Source organism: Parasteatoda tepidariorum, chromosome 1 (genome assembly GCF_982258835.1).
Source record: "Parasteatoda tepidariorum strain Cologne lab strain chromosome 1, Ptep-v5.0, whole genome shotgun sequence".
Taxonomy (NCBI): Eukaryota; Metazoa; Arthropoda; class Arachnida; order Araneae; family Theridiidae; genus Parasteatoda; species Parasteatoda tepidariorum.
In genome coordinates this window covers 60,800,267-60,815,169 of record NC_141755.1, presented here as the reverse complement: position 1 = coordinate 60,815,169, position 14,903 = coordinate 60,800,267, and the positions used below count along the sequence as shown (strand labels likewise).

General features: G+C 32.7%; 2 protein-coding genes across 2 annotated transcripts; one reads left to right on the top strand and one right to left on the bottom strand.

Annotated features, from left to right (window-relative positions):
* Window positions 1-6,879: 6,879 nt before the first annotated feature.
* LOC107449481 (uncharacterized) lies at window positions 6,880-9,771 on the top strand. The gene has a single exon (XM_043056954.3). It carries the CDS (start codon window positions 6,880-6,882, stop codon window positions 9,769-9,771), a length of 2,892 nt encoding a protein of 963 aa, XP_042912888.2.
* A 3,539-nt stretch (window positions 9,772-13,310) lies between these two features.
* Window positions 13,311-14,306, bottom strand: LOC122272918 (uncharacterized protein F54H12.2-like). Its single transcript, XM_043056953.2, has one exon. It carries the CDS (start codon window positions 14,304-14,306, stop codon window positions 13,311-13,313), a length of 996 nt encoding a protein of 331 aa, XP_042912887.1.
* Window positions 14,307-14,903: the final 597 nt, after the last annotated feature.

The following is a 14,903-nucleotide window of genomic DNA, read 5'->3' as shown; positions in this document are numbered from 1 at the left end:
CTTAATAACAGTATGTCGCATTCAATAATTCACTAGAAAAATTTTATATGTATAATTGGATACCTTCTAGCAACATCATTGTGAATATCGATCCTGACTGACTGTTAAAGCATAGCATTAGTTTATGTTAGCACTTTCATAACATTTTCTGAAACGACGAAAGCTTACATACTATAATAATAGCTTACATAACGACGAATAATAGCTTACCTAACATCTTAATAACAGTATGTCGCATTCAATAATTCACTAGAAAAATTTTATATGTATAATTGGATACCTTCTAGCAACATCATTGTGAATATCGATCCTGACTGGCTGTTAAAGCATAGCATTAGTTTATGTTAGCACTTTCATAACATTTTCTGAAACGACGAAAGCTTACATACTATAATAATAGCTTACATAACGACGAATAATAGCTTACCTAACATCTTAATAACAGTATGTCGCATTCAATAATTCACTAGAAAAATTGTATATGTATAATTGGATACCTTCTAGCAACGTCATTGTGGATATCGATCCTGACTGGCTGTTAAAGCATAGCATTAGTTTATGTTAGCACTTTCATAACATTTTCTGAAACGACGAAAGCTTACATACTATAATAATAGCTTACATAACGACGAATAATAGCTTACATAACGACGAATAATAGCCTACATAACATCTTAATAACAGTATGTCGCATTCAATAATTTACTAGAAAAATGTTATTTGTATAATTGGATACCTTCTAGCAACATCATTGTCGATATCGATCTTGACTGGCTGTTAAAGCATAGCATTAGTTTATGTTAGCACTTTCATAAAATTTTTTGAAACGACGAAACCTTACATACTATAATAATAGTTTACATAACGGCGAATAATAGCTTACATAACATCTTAATAACAGAATGTTGCATTCAATAATTTACTAGAAAAATTTTATATGTATAATTGGATACCTTCTAGCAACGTCATTGTGGATATCGATCCTGATTGGCTGTTAAAGCATAGCATTAGTTTATGTTAGCACTTGATTCTATTTTATTTTTAGGACATTTTATGTCATCTTGCTTTTAAACAACCAACTGGCGATGTGGTTATGGATCATTGACATCTATCAGCAGTCTTCTGCTTCTCGAGTTAAGAGTTTCCCATTGAAAAACGTCAGCTTTAGAAACAGTTAATATTACTAACAATGAACGTAAATGATGGTTAATAATAAAAGCGCGACTTAGTGATGAAAAAAAACGTGACGCACTTTGTAGGCTCTAACCTTGAAGGATGGATATACTACTATAATCAAGTATCTGCTATAATGTACTATAATCAATCCTTTGGATTCTTGTTTAGAGGCCTGATTTATTGTAATAACGAAAACATTTCGTTTTTAAACCCATAAACTCTTAAGTAACCAACTCCTAAGTACCCAGAAACTACTTTAAATCTATCTGAATCTACACTTGATAAGTCACATCAAAATAGACTAAATAAGTAATACTAGGCGTGATTAATTTGTTTTATTAATATAATTCTTACCACATAAACTGGAAAATAAAGTTGGCATTCGATGATAAGCATTATGAGTAATAAAGTATTTTGAATCTATCGAAATTGTATAAAGATAGGGGAGAGTGGGGTCAATTGTAACAGGGTACGATTGTAACAGAGCAAAAATTTCGAGTGTCGGGTTCTAGATTTGATTCCTAGGTGGCGCACAAGGTGTATTTAATAAATCTACATGTACACCTCTGCTGGCAACCATTTTTATGTACTTTTGAAAGAGTTACATCACAAAAGATATTTTCAAGCTACGTAAGTACCTTTTTGGTATTAGAATATTATATTGTAACAAAGTAATTTTGTTTAAAAAATAAAAATTATTAACCGAATATGTAAGTGGACACCTTAATTAACATTTAAAAAAAAACTTAGTTTTATTAATTAACTAGCATTGTTTTTAACAAATGAAGCTGAAATGGCGTCTTGGGGACGATTGTAACAATAAGTAAAGGGACGGTAACAGCTGTTAATAAGTAATCGTATGTTTACAAACCATTACTTAACTCTTTAAGAACCACCAATAGTTTCCTATATCATTTATATTATGTTGCATGTGCATTATTTTATTTGTCACCTTTCACAGCATAAATTAAAATTTTTAACCCCTTAAAGTTAAAAGTTTAACCCTTTAGGTCTCTGCTCATTATTATTTTTACTCCTAAAATATCACTACTATTTTGATCAATAAAAAAAATATATCACCACTATGATAATATGTATAATTATCTATATTTTAGTTGAATTTATGAACTGTTACAATTGACCCCGTAAGTGAGGACAATTGTAACAAGTGCACGACTGTCAAAAATTGTTAACAACTAATATAATAACATTTGAAATAAGGTATTTTTTTTCTAGTAGAGGATAGTCTACTTTACTCGTCTGTCAGTTAATACTAATAATATATTAGATTTTTGTTAGTTAAAAATAGTTAAGTAAAAAATGTTACAATTGACCCCACTCTCCCCTACTAATGATCGTAAAGCCGATCATGGCATCGAAATACTAAAAAGTAATTTTACTGTATAAATGAAATGAAACCACTTATCTCACGTGAAAGGCAAAAAGCCTCTTTGAACTTATATAATATTTAAAAACAAAAATGGGGGGAGTTCAAAATGGAAAAGTAGAATGTTTTCTCTCCAGGGAGTTACTGTGGTATTTTTAAGTAAAATAAGCGACCCCGTCACGAAAGTAACTACAAAATACAGAAGTCTAGTTGCTTAAAAATTTAAATCTGAAAAAACACTTTTTCGGTGTAGTATAATATTATGCATTTTTTTTAAAAAAGAAATTTCCTAAATGTATTCTGAAAGTTTTGAGAGAGTTGGTTATGTACGTAAGACAGTGAAACTCAAAAAGTTACAATTCTGTCTTTAAAGCATTTTTTTTATGTATTAATCAGTTAAATTTTTTATACTTGATACTGATTTACCATATGCTTTAGTAGGGTTGTAGACTTGCAGGGATTTTTGTTTGTTTATTGATTGTGTCGGGCCAGTTGTTATTCAATTTGGTAAGAGACTGATCATCTCTGCTAATTCTAAAAGTGACAACTTATCTTTGCACATTAAACAGCAGAATTCTCAAAATGTTAAGGTTAAAAATTGTGAAAAAGATGTTTAAAAAAAAGTGAACATCGAAAAAAGAAAAGAAGGATGTTTCAATAAAAGTAAGCATCGAAAAAATGAATGTTAAGGATGTTTCAATAAAAGTAAAAAGTTCAAGTGATTCGAAGATAGATCTAGGTAATGGCTGCGTTTATAATCAGGTTAATATCGACGAAAAAATATGTAAAGGGTAACAATAAAAAAAATAAATAAAAGGAAAAATAGGAAAAAGAAGAATGACCAAGAAACTGATTACAAAAACAAAAATTTTTTTTGGGGGGGATGTAATACAAAAAGTAAATACTTTTGTATTAATAAAAGAATTAAATCTCTTTCGTTTTCATAAAATGTCTTTGTTAAAGAATAAGCGTAGAGAGATTCTATTTTGGGAATTCAAGGCTGAAAACATACCATTGAAATATAAATAGATTTATATTTCAAGGGAAGAGTTATTTTTAGAATCGTTCCCTCTTTCAATTCCATATAAGGAAGCAGAAATGATTTTCCTTAATGCGTAAGGTTACAAGGAATGTACGAATGTGCCTTTTTACTTCAAATCTATGTTGGTATAAAACGTAAGAACACATAGTTTTGCGTGTCCTTTTCATAATTATGTGATCCTGATAACCTGTTCCGGGATTGTCCGGAGTCTTAACCACTCCCCCTCCTTTGCAGGAGTGGGGACGTGAATTGTTAGCAATACCAGCCTACCTTTGAATAAACCTGTTTAGAATGTCTGATGGCTTATGACTGCAATTATTTCAAGCTAAAGACAACACTGATAACAGGGTTGGAGCTCTGTTATTACTTATATATATATATATACATATATATATATATATATATATATATATATATATATATATATATATATATATATATATATATATATATATATATATATATATATATATATATATATATATACATATATATATACATATATATATATATATATATATATATATATATATATATATATATATATATATATATATATATATATATATATATATATATATATATATATATATATATATATATATATATATATATATATATATATATATATATATATATATATATATATATATATATATATATATATATATATATATATATATATATATATATATATATATATATATATATATATATATACATATATATATACATATATATATATATATATATATATATATATATATATATATATATATATATATATATATATATATATATATATATATATATATATATATATATATATATATTATATATATATATATATATATATATATATATATATATATATATATATATATATATATATATATATATATATATATAAGTAGATGAGAAATGAGAGTTCTGCGCCATGGATCCATGGATCCGAGGGATCTGTAGGGGGCGTGGTCGAATGCGGGATCCGTAAGGGCTCGGTGGAGGTTGGGGTGATCCATCAAATGTGACAGCAACTATAGTTGAGGATGTTTTTTTTTCTAATCTTTATTTTGTAATTAAATCTCTTTAATTATTACTTTTTATTTAATTTTTTTTTATCATTTTTTTTTAAATCTTTATTTTTAAATTTTTTTTTTTAAATCTGTTTTTTTTAATTAAATTTTTAGATTTTGTAATTATTTTTCTAATCTTTATTTTGTAATTAAATATCTTTAATTATTACTTTTCATTTAATTTTTTAATTATTACTTTTTTATCATTTTTTTTAAATCTTTATTTTCAAATTATTTTTTAATTATTACTTTTTATTTAATTTTCAATTGTTACTTTTTAATTATTTTCTTACTTTTATTTTTAAACTATCTTTTAATCTTTATTTTTAAACTATTTTTTAATCAGTTTTTAATTAATTTTTTGGATTTTATAAATATTTTTTTATCTTTATTTTTTAATCAGTTTTTTTTTCTTCTTTCTAATGCGAGTGATATTTGAAAAAGGGCACAAAAATGAAACCCGATGTCATACAATCAGGATTGAACACGAATCAGGCTTTATTAATAATCAGTCTGTAAGATGAAACATGAAAGTAATCTTTCAAACTTGAAAGCAATTTTGCAAGATAAGACATGCTTTCGTAGGGTAGAGTGATGTCATTTCTTCGATTCAATTAAAACAGGAATGCGTGACGTCAAACAATCAGGATTTAACATGAATATGAAGTACGCGTCTTCAAGATAAAGCATGCATCACTTCTGTGTGGTCTAGAAAGACGAAGTACATTGAAATGTTTCGCTCACTTCTTGTTCGGTCTTGTTTCATTAGATCATTCTCGAATGTTCCATGGGGGTGGAGTCAGAAAATTATGTCGTCATTTTCTGCCAATCAGAATAAATTTTACAGAACTAAAATAATGATATCATTTTTAACCAATCAGAACAAACATTACATAGCCGCTCGCAATGCATTCTGGGTAGTCGACTACAGTTAAAAATCTGATGCATTTGCCCAGAGACCTTATTCTGATTGTAGGATTACCTCTCTCAGGGAGCTCTTAACTTTGATCTATCTTTGATTCTATCTTTGATATTTCAGAATTTACGTTTCTATTAGTACTTGTAAATTGTTGTTATATTTCTATTATTTGAAATTTGCTGTTTTATTTCTGTTAGTTACAATTTGTTGTTATTTGTTGTTTAATTTGTTGTTATATATCTGTTATTTGCTGTTAAATTAACAGTTAAAGTTTTTCGCCAATTGTTTAGTGATTCAGTATTTATTACTTGATATATTTTCAATTTCTTGTGTAAGTTGAAACATTTTCAACATGAGTCAAGGCTTGAATCAAGCGTTTGAAAACGTTTCAATGCCAGTGAATGATGAACTTTATGCTATCTGCGATTTTGGTGACATCACAGTTACTCAACTAGATAGTATGCTAAAGCAAGACCAACTGGATGAAGCAAAACTACCTTGCCCTCAATGTAATAAAGCTTTCGTATCTCGCCGGAACATGCTGCGCCACCAGAGATCCATGCATGGGGATAAACATCTCCAATGTCCGGAATGCCCCAAGACCTTTGCTAGGACAGATGAGTTAAAGCGCCATTTAAACATTCATAAACGGAAAGCAACTGAAGACATCGCATCGCTCCCCGCCAAACACTCCCGATCGGATATTACCTCATTACACCAGCTCCCTTCTCAGCTAAACACTACTGTCTCAACATCTCGTGCTGGTCCCTCTACATTTAATGCTGCATCAACAGTTCCTCCTTCTACCGATCACCTTTCTGCCTTTAATGGGAGATTGAAAAATGTTTGTCTTTCCAATGATGATCACGTTAAAGACATACGTACATTTCTCGAACTGAAAAGGGAAGATTTTCACCACATCATCTCGTCTCACCTTACCCGTTTCGAATTAAAAGTGAATGTCCGCCTATTGTGCCGATATCAGAAAGTAACTCCTAGTGGTATCGTTAGCGACGAGAAGAACTTTAAGACGAAGAACGCTATCGTCACTGTTTCTACCAACCTTCATGATGCCTACACTACAAAAATAGACAAACTACTCGCTGAAGCGGATGATTTTGAGGGAAAATAATCTGGATGGACTCTTGAAGAAATTCTCACTTTAGAAATATGGTTGAGTAAGTATTGTCCTCTCAGAGGATCATCCTACATAGACCTACCCCCGTCTATTAAATCTAAGAAGGCCATAACCGTGGATAATAGAGATAATCGCTGCTTCATGTGGGCAGTTCTGTCCGCCCTCCATCCTGTACAGAACCACCATCAACATGCCTCCCGACATGAACACTATGAGTCGTTTATTTCTACTCTCAATTTTACCGGAATTGAATTCCCCGTGAGACTGCAAGACGTATCTAAATTTGAGAAACTGAACGGACTCTCTATCAATGTATACGGACTAACGGAGAATGATAAAGTATATCCCCTAATCATTACGGATGAAGAGAAATCTCCCCATGTCGACCTGATCTATCTTACCAGTGCATCATCCTCTCACTACGCCTGGATTAAAGACTTGTCCAGACTACTTTCTAGTCAATATTCCAAACACAATGGAAAGCGACTCATCTGCCGCCGTTGTTTGCAGTTTTTCACAACGGAACCAGTACTTACACGCCATCAGTTGAGCTGTAGTCAGCGTGAAGCTGTCAGAGTGCAGATGCCCGAAGACAAGTGGCTGTCTTTCAAGAACATGAAGCATACCCAGCCAGTCCCATTCGTCATTTATGCCGATTTCGAATGCCTCACAAAGCCAGTAGATTCTTGTCAGCCTAACTCTAAAGAGTCATACACCGAAACCAATCAAAAACACGAGCCCATTAGCTTTTGTTATTATATCACATCAACAATGGGACCGTACAAGGAACCATTCGTCTATCGCGGACCTAACGCAGAGAAAATGTTCATGGAGCGCATGAAATTAGAAGCTGCCGATATCCACCGGATCTACAAACACCCGCTGCCAATGGATCCTCTAACAGAAGAGGAGCAACGAGCCTTCGACACAGCAACACATTACTACTTATGCCAGGAAAAGTTCTCTAAAAACAACTACAAAGTAAGGGACCATGACCACCAAACCAAAAAGCTACGTGGGGCGGCTTGCAATACCTGCAACTTAAAAGCAAGAACTCCTAATTTCATACCGGTCATCTTCCACAACTTGTCCGGATATGACAGCCACCTCTTCATCAAGGATCTGGGTGGGGATGACGGAGATATTACTGTTATCCCAGAAAATACCGAGAAGTACATCTCCTTCTCAAAGCAAGTCGGAAAACATTTAAGTCTTCGATTCTTGGACTCCTTTCGATTTATGGCCAGCAGTTTAGATCAACTCGCTCGTAACTTGACGGAGGATCAATTTAAATTGATCCAAAGATATTTCTCATCTGACCACCTTGCTCTACTTCTGCGAAAGGGAGTGTACCCGTACGATTACATCAACCACGCGGACAAGTTTAACGAAACGGTCTTACCTCCTCAAGAAGCCTTTTACAACCGCCTGAATGAGACGAATATCACCGCGGAGGATTACGAACACGCTCAAAAAGTTTGGGAAGTCTTCCGTTTGGACACCCTAGGCGAGTATGCTGACTTATACGTCAAGCCTGACGTATTACTGCTGGCAGACATCTTTGAAAATTTTCGGGATGTTTGTATGAAAACGTACGGGCTAGATCCGGCCTGGTATTACACTGCCCCAGGCCTATCATGGGACGCCATGCTGAAGAAGACCGGAGTTCAGCTGGAGCTATTGCAAGACTATGATATGCTACTTTTTATAGAGAACGGGATTCGAGGTGGAGTTTCCCAATGCTCCCATCGATATGCAAAAGCCAATAACGTCTACATGGAGGAGGAGTATGATAAAAACCAGCCATCAAACTATATCCTCTATTTGGATGCTAACAATTTGTACGACTGGGCAATGTCACAATACCTTCCTCTTAAAGACTTTCAGTGGATTGATCCTGCCACAGAAGTGTTAAGTACCCCACCATATAGCTCCACCGGATACATCCTGGAAGTCGACTTAGAATATCCGTCAGATCTCCACGACAACCACTCCGACCTTCCCCTTGCTCCGGAAACTGCCATTCCTCCTGGCTGCAAAGAAAAAAGACTCCTAACCACCCTGAACAACAAGCAGAGATACATGCTGTACTATCAAAACTTGCAACTTTACCTTCAGCATGGCCTCAAACTCAATAAAGTGCACAGGATTTTACAGTTCGAGCAAGCCCCGTGGTTAAAATCATACATTGATTTAAACACCACCCTACGAACAGCTGCAACTAACGATTTTGAAAAAAATTTCTACCTATTGATGAACAATGCAGTCTTCGGAAAAACAATGGAGAACATTAGGAGTAGAGTGGATGTAAAACTCTGTGGTACTGCTCCTAAGGCAGAGAAGTTGATAGCGCGATCCAACTTTCAAGAAAGAACCATTTTCTCCGAAGATCTTGCAGCGTTTCACATGCGACGGACAGTCCTGACTTTCAACAAACCGATTGTTGTCAGGATGGTCGTACTAGACGTCTCCAAAACGTTAATGTATGACTTCCATTACTCGAAGATGATACCAAAATATGGTAGTCATTTAAAACTTCTGTACACAGATACCGATAGCTTCATCTACAACATCGTGACAGAAGATGTCTATGCCGACATGGCGCAAGCGTTGGAGCTGTATGACACGTCTGATTACTCGCCCAACAACATCTATGGTCTTTCCTTAGTTAATAAGAAAGTTCTTAGGAAAATGAAAGACGAGACGAAGGGAGAAGTCGTGACGGAGTTTGCCGGCATCAGGTCCAAGGTATACATTTATAAATCTGGAACTAATACCGTGAAGAAGCTGAAGGGGGTCAAAAAGGCTGTTATTGAAAAAAAGATCTCCTTTGAAGATTATATGCAGTGTCTTTTTCAGCACAAGGAATTGATGACATGCATGAACCTAATCAGATCAAAAACGCATCAAATTTATTCCATTACTGCAAGCAAGATCGCACTGTCACCACATGATCAAAAGCGACACGTCTTGGCGGACCGCATCAGTACCTTACCATTTGGCCACTATTCCTTGAGGAATGACGATGAGTAAGCAATATAAATTTATAAAATAAAAAAATAAAAAAAATAAAAATAAAAATAAAAAAGATCGAAGAAGGATTTTACAAAAAAAAGAAAATGAAAACTGTAGAGAAAAAAAAATCTACAAAATTAAATGAGCATGAAATTCTATTGGATTGATTGTTGAGTTTAATGGCACAATTAATGCTCATTTCGACTATAAATAGAAGTGTAGAAACAGAAATATCCCATTTATCATGGATCTTTTGAAATTAAAGCATCCGTACACCGCGGTCCTGGCAGAACCAACTGGCTCGGGAAAAAGCCACTTCGTTAAGAAATTGATTGAAAACAGAATGATACAGCCTTTTCCTAAGTCTATAATATGGTGCTACGGTGTGTACCAAGATCTCTATAATGAAATGAGTGATGTTATTTTTCACAAAGGACTTCCGTCTGATTTGAATCATTATTCAGATACTCTGATTATAATAGACGACCTCATGAGTGAATTAGGAAGTGATCCTCAACTGACAAAGCTATTTACAAAATTTTCACATCATAAAAATCTCAGCATTATCTTCATCGTCCAGAATATTTTTCATAAAGGTAATGAAATGAGAGAAATATCTTTAAATGCTCATTATCTTATATTATTTAAAAACAGAAGAGATCAATAGCAGATTATGCACTTAGGACGTCAATTGTATCCCAACAAACTCAAGTTTTTTCAAGAATGCTATGCAGACGCCACATCTAAACCTTATGGTTATTTACTCATATACTTAAAGTGTGATACCGAAGAATCTTTGCGCATGCGTACCGGAATGTTTCCTGGAGATACTTATTATGTGTATCAACCGCGTAAACTTCATTTCCTGTACAAATTTCAAACAAGCAGCATGCCTTCTCTAGTAATCGATTTTGAGGAGTTTCAACTTCCTTCAGGACACTTCATCGTCAAAGAATTTGCATTCCATGCCGTAAAGGGCAATCCCATCACCGGAATGTTTACCTTTCAGTCACCGTTCCCTTTCGAAGAACTCTCAAGACAGCAGAAAATGCAATTTTCCTGGATTACAAGAAACATTCACGGTATAGGCTGGGATCAAGGAGAGCTACCTTATAAAAAATTTCGAAATATTCTGATGTTTCTGAGCGATGCTTATCCACATATTTATGTAAAAGGTCTCGAAAAACGGAAATTTCTTGAATTTTTAACTGGAAGACCTTGTTACAACTTAGAAGATCTTGGATGTCCGAAAGTGGAACAGTTTACATCAAGAAACTTTCCCTCCTGTACTGTGCACTCACTTAATTATAAACACTGTGCTCTTGTCAAAGTGAACGCGTTTGGGAAATTTTTACAAGAAGTATAAAAAGACTAGATACTCGACATTCTAATCATTCAAAAGAAAGATGTCCAACTGTGATGAACGAACTTTAGAGCTCATAAAATTGATCTCAAAATCTAAACATTGCAAATCACTTATAAAAAAGTGTTCAAAGCGTGAGATTAAAACTCTGTGTGAGTGTGTTTTGAATGCTCTTTGTGGTAATATACCACTTACAAAAACTCAAAAAACCCGTTTATCTCCTCACAAAGAAAGTTTAAGAAAACTTGCGGACAAGAAAACACCATTATACAAGAAGAAAAAAATTCTTATTCAAAAAGGAGAGGGATTCCTATCCATTTTACTGCCTGCAGCTATTTCTGTCATCAGTTCTTTAATTCATGGAGTATAGTAAGAAATTTGGGCTAGTTCCAGAAGATAGAATGCAAGTAGCAGAACATCTATCTGAACTGGATCAACTGATGAAAAATATTCCTCAAAACAAAAAGTTATCAGACGAAGAAAAAGTGACTTTGTATTTACAAGCGTTACAAAAATATACACATTTTTCAATTCAGAAGCCTAATATAGAAGAATTTGAGTCACGTCAAACAGAAATTCCAACAACAGAACCAGCGAAAGAAGAACCCCTACAAATAAAAAATGAAACAAGAGATCTGGAAGAAAGAATCATTAGTGTAGTACCGACTAGATTTCAAGAAAATGCCAAAGATATGTACAAGTTTATGAAAAATCAAAAATCTCTCCTTTGGAATAATAAAGGCGAAATCATTTATAAAGATGTAACTGTCCCTGGAAGTAACATAGTAAATCTCCTCAATGACTTTTTCAGAAATCAGAAATCAGCTCCCGAAGGAAGACATGTATTTTTAAGTGCTTTGAATGATGTTAAATTACCAAAACATTTGGATGTAAATAAAAAATTGTATAAAGAAAACAAAATTGTAAAAAAACGTGTAATGTATGCTCGCAGAAATGCATGGTTAAAACTTTGAAATAAATGCTATTTTATGTATTTAAATTTTCGTCTTTATTGATACTTTTTTTTTCAGGTATAAATATTTTAACTTGGTAAAATTAACGGAAAAGTAAAAAATAGTGAATGCTTTTTTTTTTAAATAATAATTTTTTTTTCTTCAATAAAAAAAAATTTAAAAATAAACTTTACAAAATATTTTTAATCTAGAGTAAAAAAAATTTAAAAAATAAAATTTGTAAAAAATATTTCTTCCTAAGCAGAAAATTTTTTAAAACAGTAATTTCTAAAAATAAAATAGTTTGGAAAGGAAAATTTCTGAAAAAAAAATTTTATGTAAAAAATAAATTTAGAAAATTAAATTTATGAAAAAATTTTTTTGTATTGAAACATTTTAAAAATAATTTTTTTTCTCATTGAAATAATAATTTAAGCTATAAAAGTTTCAAGAAATTTTGTATAAATTTTCTTAAAAGAAACAAGAAAGACACAAATTATTTAGTTTAATTACTTTTATTTTTTAAAAACAAATCTTACACCTTATCGTTTCTTTACAAATTGAAACATCAAAAAATCATTGATATGCAATCGATTTAAAATATAATACATAGAATAATCTTGACATCGCTTGAATAAAAAGTAATTACAATATTGTCCGCATACATTGGACGTAGGTGATTGAAAAACTTTGGAATTCCATTGTACATTTGAATAGGAAGAGGTATTCATATTATAAAATTCGGGAGGTCTTCCATAGGAGTCATAAAACTTTAATTCCCTTTCATCATTCACAAATAATGCTAGCCAGTGAGATTCTGGTTGGGATGAGTCATCTGAATTCATGATAGCACATGTATTTTCTTGTAGATTAAGAATCGTATCTCTTGAAAATACTCCTTGAAAGTAAGGTGATGTTATCTTCTCTCGTGATAAAATATAAAACAATTGTAATCCATCCATTCTTTAATTTCCGAAATCGTGTAAAATATTTCTTGACTTGTTAATTTCTATTAAATTTTCAAATTCGGCAAAAATAATTACACACAAATAATACTCTAATGATTTGCTGAATTTCAGTTCTAATCGTAAGTTGCTGTGTTTGATTAGATTTAAATGCTCTCCAGAACATAAATCGGGGGAGAGATCAAATCCAAATAAAGTATTTCCTTTCACGTATTCTTCTCTCGAAATAAATATTCCTTTATCTTGACCCATTCGTTCTGTACCCACAAACATAGTTTATTGATAGGCACGAATGTATTGACTTTTTGCAAAATCTAGTTCCAATGGATTGTGAGGTACAGATTGCCCATCTATATACACTCCAATAAAATTTAAATCAAAGTGATTAAAATCATAGGGAGATTTCGAAAATGTTCCATGAAAAGCTTCATGATCCACACAACCTATTATTACTTTTTTCGCCATATAACCTGAAAATACGTTATCTTGGATAAAAGACATACTTCCCTTAGGAATCGAATACACTTTGCATTGCACTCGATTGATGGGATATTTGGCACTCGTTTTTTCTAATGCCTTTGCATGACCAAGTATCACTCCTGGATTCACACGAACTTTTCGGATAAACAAAGACACATGATCTAATACTACTTTAAATCCGTCAGATCCTTGTAAGCAAAATTCTGGCTTACTCCGTATCAATTTTATTTTCACATCCACCAAATTGAGTAACAAACGCTCTTGGTGAAATAAATCGGAATGTATACACCCAATCATATCCACAGTAGCACTTTCTTTGATAGAAGCAATTCTTTTCTTCAAGCCATCATCAGAATCTTTGTAAAATAATTCAGCTGTTAATTGAGAAGTTTTGCTGTCATATCCATGGTTGAGGAGAGTTTCTATATAGGCTCGATAAGGATAAGTATTACTTGAATTGGATACAATACGATCATTCAGTGAAATATCAACTTGAGAAAATAATGAATGAAGAAATAAATTCACAGGTCCAATAGTATCATCTTTAGTGATGAGAGTATTATCACTTTTTACAATTTTTGCCTTCACAAACAATTGAGTTTGGCTGAGATCTATGTAATCTTCAGCACTTCCTGAAACGTGAAACTCTACAGGTGCATTGTCAAACACGTTAGAAAGTGGATGAAACTGTATCCACTGACCATCTTGAATAACAGTTTGAGTAATAGGTAAGCTAAACAACTCCAATTCAGATTTCACACATTCGGGAGAATCTTTCAATAGAAATGCCATTATGGATCAAAAATATCACGTCCTCTCACTTTGCGAGCTTTAGATAAAATGATTCTTTTCTGTTTCTTACGCTTCCTTTTATACTGTCCTTTTCCCACCATTGATTGTACTTTATCAATAGCTTTTCGAGCTAAATTTTTTCCACCCTCTTTAGCTCTTGTTTTAACGGCTTCCTCAAAGTTTTCTCCAGACAATACATCAGATGCAACACGGGTTCCACTTTTTAAAACTTCTTTTCCAATAGTTTTACCACTTTTTACCAGAAAGGGTAGTGCTGCTCTAAATAATCGTCGAAATATACCTCCAAGTCCATAGCCTTTTTGGAAATTAATACCTTTATAATAGGGTAAGCCAGAGCCGATTTGACTCGCATAATGTTCTTCAAATTTTTTAACGCAACAAACGTACGGTACACTCATCTTGACGTCTTCTCTTCAAATGAATGTTTGAATGTTGTACTATTTATAGTATTTGTTTCATGCGGAAATGTAAAACTATGATCACTTTACCACTTTCAAAAGGTACGAAACAGGGTTTCCGCTACGGTAGCTTTTTTCGCAAAATGCGAAAAGACCCCTCAAAAATGCTAAAATTCAA